The following is a 6,219-nucleotide window of genomic DNA, read 5'->3' as shown; positions in this document are numbered from 1 at the left end:
TTCTGGCTCCTTGTTTGTTCCCATATTTTATTTTCGTCTTAATTGTTGCTTCTTGTATATGTTGTGCTCTTGTCCATGTCTATTTTACGTCACTGGTTTCTATGGGCCCATTTATTTTATTTCAAGGCTTCGTGTTTACCAATTCATTATATTTAATTGTTTAACTAATCGTAAATGCCGGCATTTTTAGTTTGTTTCAGATTACTTACAGGCCTCTATTATCGTGGGACATCGAGGGACTTTTATATCCAGGTTAAATTTATTTTTAAGGCCGCGATACCAAGCAATTATTAACTTAGCTTCCCGTTCACTCGTTCTCTCGTTTCTTGCTTCGATCCGAAGATTTGCTGCACGGTTCAGCATCGCGTCGCGTCGCGTATCCCATTATTTAGCTTCGCCCCTTTTCAAACAAAATAATTGCTTGGTAAAATTAGATATAGGCATCGACGACACGCGTGTGTGCCAAGTAATTCTTTACCAACTAGCTTCTCGTTCACCCGTTCTCCCGTTTCTCGTTCCGGTCACCACTGCTTTGATGTAGAAAGCAAGTGATCGGCCGTTTAGCTGGTCCGAAGGGTCAGTTGCCGTCCTCTGGCGAGACGATCCAAGAGAAAGCGTATTTCGGCCGCAGAGGGGATCAGGGACTGTTCCTGTCTGCGGTAGCCCCGGCTCACGTTGCCTCTCTCAGTCAGTCGTCTCGAGTTGGGTCCTACGGGCTCCCAACAGAATGCGTGGGAGAAATGGGGAACCTCTGTGTCGGGTGCGTCGATTCACTTCCCCTTCGATTGGACTTGCTAAGAGGCAACGGAGCTGAACCTTTTGACCAGGTACTCGGTTCGCGTCGCGTGTCTCGTTCCTTGCGTCGATCACCTCTGATCGACATCGCGTCGTATCGCGTCGCGTCGCGTATCCTACAATATAGCTTCATCCCATTTTAAACGAAATAATTACTTGGCGCAACTAAACTAGAAGATCGAAGGAACATCGCTTCCTTCTATCTCTCTGGTTTAGTAATCTAGCTTGTAAGAATGTAAAAGGGAGATCGATGGAACTTCGATTCCATCTATGTCCCTTCGGGTCTCCATTCGCAGCAACCTCCACGTGGTGAGACCTGGGTAATATTATTTAACGTTTAATTAATAATCGTATCGCTCTTAGCTGGGTAATGCAATTATTAATTAAAATACTAAGTAATATTAGCAAATTGGCTGCGATCGTAGCATTCGAGTGGTTAGTAAATATCCATGTACGCAGTAAATTATTTCAGCAGTTCCATCTCCAAGGTTAGGTCAAGCGGCTCGACAACTGTGGATGTAAACACAGCTGGGCGAACTTCCAAGCATTCCGTATCTCGGATTACAATCGCTATCGCGGACCAAAAACATAAGTAAAAATAGTTCCTTTGGTTCTTGTACCATGCACTGTAAATTATAATATTGAATTCGACAATTGAATAATACGAGACACGTTTATTGTTGTGCTCGTTCCTGCTGTACCTCATTTGTTATTCTACGTTTTATTGATTCACTATATTACCAAAGCTATTCGAATATACAATAGGCCATGTTCCATACCGTAGGATACCATGTTTGAAAAATTAATATCTTTACAGGATTATATTAAAATTATATTTATAAATATGAAGAAAAATAGAATACGTGAATAAGATCTGCCCTGTCGGTATACAGATTTTAGTGACGCCATCTAACGACAAAGGCTCTTAATACGAATAGAAATACCATTAGATTGCTGCACATGCGTAGGTGTTCTAACGGCTTTTTTACTTATTCGTGGGAAATCATTTTAATAAAGCAAAGAATATGAACAGCATCGGAAATTATCGAAAGGAAGCAGCATCTTCGTCGAGCATTGGATTCAGATCTAGCCGAACCACACCTTCGAGTGCTCTGATGTATGAATATTTTACAAATTTACTTTTAATATTCTCCACGTAGTCGCGATAGAGTTGAAAATTATTGTCGATTTGTTAATGGGTTTTTAATTGATTTCAATCACTTTGAATCTTAATTTCAATTAATTGTAAGCCCATATTTTGACAAAGACGGTCCGAATTCGAATATCTGCTCTCGGAGAGTAGTGACGATGAAGAGACATCAAATTGCGAAGCACCCACAACCCAACGTCGATCATCGTGTCGAGAAGCCACGACCAATACCAAGTTTCCAAATGCGGTCGTTTCTGAAGACACTGACGAGGTTGGTATCTCATGTTATACGAGGTCGAAGACAATTGCGTCGTTCTGTGCATAATTATACGATTGATTCGATAAAGAAATTTATTTGACCTTGAGTGTAACAGATTCAACGAAACGTGTCTAGTCAGACTCCAACCGAATATTTTATAGACTTGGATTATATTTCTATTTCACATATGCTTACAATTTAAGTTTTAAAATGCAAAGAATTAAAACTCCGGTTTCTTCGGTCCCATAGATCATCTTGTCGGTGATTTGGTATAATAATCATCTCGGCGCTGCCTACTACAACATCGTCACGTCCGAATTATTCGTAATGGAGGACACTACGGACGACACCGAGCTATTCGACCTAACGAAAGCTCTCTACAGACAGTGCCAGCCACATTATTTAGTAATCATTGCTGGCACGCCATTTCCCTTTGCAAATGCATTAAAGAAAATGATCACAGAAACGTCGAACGAAGACGGGGATTCCTTCGGTTCGATCGAGCGCACGCGTAACACCGTGTTAAAGATAGTGTGCAAAAAGGAGCACAATTACGAACGGTGTTCTCACAGAGTAAGGTGTCTCCGGTTGGAGTTCGAACCCAGGAACGCGAACAACTCCGACAGGCTCACTTTTCTGAACAGTATGCTGAATTTCAAATGCTGCGCCATGATACACGCGTTAGGGTCTCTCTTGCTCTTTATCGACAAACACTGGAACAATATAGCGCTCGATCCGTCCGGAAAACCGTCCTTTGCATCGCTCAATTACGTTACGCTGTAAGACAATTATCTTCTTCTTAAACTCAGGGTACTATTTAAAAGAAAGATGGCGAATGAATGAAAATAGAAGTTAAGGGAGAGGGATACTATGTTTTGTTGTTATATTCCAAGAGAAATTTCATGACATTTAAATAAATGTTTCCATGTCAAGCGACGACCTGGTCATGGTGGACGAAGACACCTACAGGGCGTTGAACATCGTGCAAGCCAAAGACCACCCTAGCCTCTTTAAATTTGGTAAAACTACCACGACCACGAAAGGAGCGAGTCTGTTCTCGTTATTCAATCGCTACTGCCAGTCAAGACCTGGATCACAGTTTCTATGGTAGATCTTTGTATCCGCGAGAAAATATATTTCCCCTTTGACCGTTTCTATATGTATAGGAAAACACTGCGACATCCAACGCGAAACGTCTCGGTTCTCCAGCAACGATTAAACGCGATCGCGTTCTTCCTGGATCCCAACAACCAAAGCGTCGTCGAGAACTTGTCGTCCTGTTTGAAACACGTGTACCGTTTGACGAACGCCGTGCTCGCCTGTTGCTCGGGGCCACAAGCGAAAGCATCGAATTGGTACAAATTGCACAAGGTAAATTTATTATTGTGTAAAGGACGCGATATCGGGCAAATTTATTAATCGAATGTTGTTGATTTTTAGACCGTCTCGCACGTAATTTGCATCGGCGATATATGCGAGGATTACGCTGGGAGGCTCGAACTTTTTAAACGTATCGCCGAGAGCGTCACGAACGAAACGCAGTACGTGAAATACTTCATCGAGTACATAGTGGATTTCGGGGAAAGCAGACGAGAGGGAACGCTCACAGTCAAGCCTAACGTCGATCCTCTGCTGGACGAATGTGCGTAACAATCAAGTTATCCAGGAGAATTCTTTTTAATAATTGTTTACGATAACGATTCGCAGTGAACCACGCACGGCGCACTTTGCCGGAGCTGCTCACGCGAATGGCGGAAAAGGACATGCGGGACAATCTCCCAACTTCCGTTACCGGCTGCAACATGTTGTATTTACCGAATATCGGCTACGTCTTGGCGATAAGCAAATGGAATCCGACTCCTCCGGAGCACGCCGCGTTTCAAAATCTGGAATTCAAGTTCAGCATCGGCGACGTGCATTACTACAAGAGCTCCTCGGCCAAAGGTTCGTACGTAAGATCACGATAGACTGCTCTATAGATCTCTATCGATTGCTCGATTCCAGAGCTGGACGAGACCGTGGGCGACATCATCTTGAAAATAGCGGTTCGACAAAATCGTATCGTCCAGAAGCTCATACGATACGTGAGAAAGAACACCGGACCGATTCTACACGCGATCCATCTCTGCGCTGAGCTGGACACGTACGTATAGCTGGTGAAACGAATATAACGATCTACTTGTTGGGTTCGTAACCGTTAAATAGACTTTTCCCTGCGTGATGGAGGGCTATTAAAGCTATACCAGCTAATACCGGGTCTCTGATCTGACAAAGTTTGATCCTCCGTTGTTGGTAGTCTGCAGGTTTTATAAAATCGTTCCGTCGTTGCAGCCTGATGGCCTTTTCCAAAGTGGCGCGCGATTACAATTACGCGAGACCGGTCGTGACGGAGTCGAAGATCATAGACATCAGGGAAGGCAGACATCCGTTGCTGGAGTGCTTGACGACGTTTGTGCCGAACGACATTCGTTCCGGGAACGGAGGAAGTCTGATAAAAGTTGTGACGGGGCCGAATTCTTGCGGCAAGAGCGTGTACTTGAAACAAATCGGACTCGTGGTATTTATGGCTCACATAGGGTCGTACGTTCCCGCAAAATCGGCCACCGTGGGAACGGTAGCTCGAATCTTGACTCAAATGTCGAGCACGGAGAGCATCGGATTGTACGCGAGCTCGTTCTTGCAAAACCTTCGACAAGTATTGATCAAGTTCGTCTTAGAAGGTAGGATCTTTGGCTCGATAAAGAGTACGCTAATATTTTAGATCAACGTGGCCATTCGCGCGTCTACGTCCGACAGCGTCGTGATAACCGACGAGTTGGACAGAGGAACGTCTCAAGTTAGCGGATTGTCGCTGGTCGCTGCCGTTTTGAACGCGTTCGCGGAAAGGGGAAACGAGTGTCCTCACGTGTTCGCGGCCACCCACGCACACAGCGTGCTCACTCTGCTCTCTCGAACTCCGTTGATCGAGCTTCAGGTGACCAGAATCGATGATCAAGGATCAAGTTTTCCCCGGTTACGCGTTCGTTTCGCTTTCCGCAGACTTTCGAGTACTTGGTGAACGAGGATGAAACCTTGGCCTTCCTGTTCCGTGTTACCAACGGCAGCACAACGCGCAGCTTCGCCCACTTCGTGGCAAGAGTCGCGGATTTGGACGCAAATATCGTGAAACGTAGCCTGGAAGTAATCAATAATTTTGATCGCGAACTACGACCACTATCGTCGACTACTTCTGGTCCAAACTATGACTCGTTTCGACGCATTGCAGGTATTCGAGAAAATGAAAGAAGATACACTACCGGCGAGCATCAATCGACGCTCGGACACGTAAGATTCTCGCTTCGTCGTTTACTTTTGCGCCATAATAGGCTCGATTAAATTTTTGTTTACTTCGACACGCTCTCAAAGGTTACAGAGCGGTAAAAAATACTGTGTGACAACCTGGGCGCGAATATTCCTTAATTTCAGGCTGAAACGCATCGTTCAACTATCGAGGAGGACCGCAAATTTCAATTTGGAAGAATTGAAATTGTTGGTGCGACGAGCCGTGCTTTCGAAGTAGTTAAAAACACGCAACGACGCGGAAGATCGGTGACGAATGGAGAGCACACCTACGCTTCTCCGATACGAAACCAATCAAACGTTCATTTCTGTTTTCGATAAATAAAATTCTCGCTTTTATCATTTTTTTTTGCATTTCTCGTAAATTCGTTGAATCTTGATTTTCTTTAATTGTAAAATTACTATCGGCCGTTTAATTTTGACTCGTGACATTTTTTTGTAACTCTAACCAATATTTTGCAGTGCAAAGTGGATTAAAATTACGAAAAAAGATCGAATCTCATGGAAAATTGAAATAAAATTCAAGCATCGTGTTTAGTAAGAAATTGGATAAATCAGTGGAAATTGTGGATGGTATTAGAATCGGTGTTCCTTTATTAGCATTTTAATATGTAATAATTAGACTGCGGATGTTTATGCATTTATGGGAAATTTTAATCCTCAAAAAACTACAGAA

At 43.6% G+C, this 6,219-nt stretch overlaps 1 protein-coding gene across 1 annotated transcript; it reads left to right on the top strand.

The window, feature by feature from the left end:
* Nucleotides 1–740: 740 nt before the first annotated feature.
* On the top strand, nt 741–5,763 carry LOC122398909 (mutS protein homolog 5-like). Its single transcript, XM_043399174.1, has 12 exons — nt 741–827; nt 2,454–2,983; nt 3,138–3,311; nt 3,371–3,575; nt 3,645–3,846; nt 3,912–4,148; nt 4,209–4,347; nt 4,536–4,899; nt 4,966–5,178; nt 5,244–5,384; nt 5,470–5,528; nt 5,670–5,763. The coding sequence occupies exons 1-12, from the start codon at nt 741–743 to the stop codon at nt 5,761–5,763; spliced, it is 2,445 nt and encodes an 814-aa protein (XP_043255109.1).
* Nucleotides 5,764–6,219: the final 456 nt, after the last annotated feature.

This window comes from Colletes gigas, unplaced genomic scaffold (assembly GCF_013123115.1).
Source record: "Colletes gigas isolate AHSC1104 unplaced genomic scaffold, ASM1312311v1 Colletes_gigas_Sc00012, whole genome shotgun sequence".
Lineage (NCBI taxonomy): Eukaryota > Metazoa > Arthropoda > Insecta > Hymenoptera > Colletidae > Colletes > Colletes gigas.
This window is presented reverse-complemented; position numbering and strand designations above follow the sequence as displayed.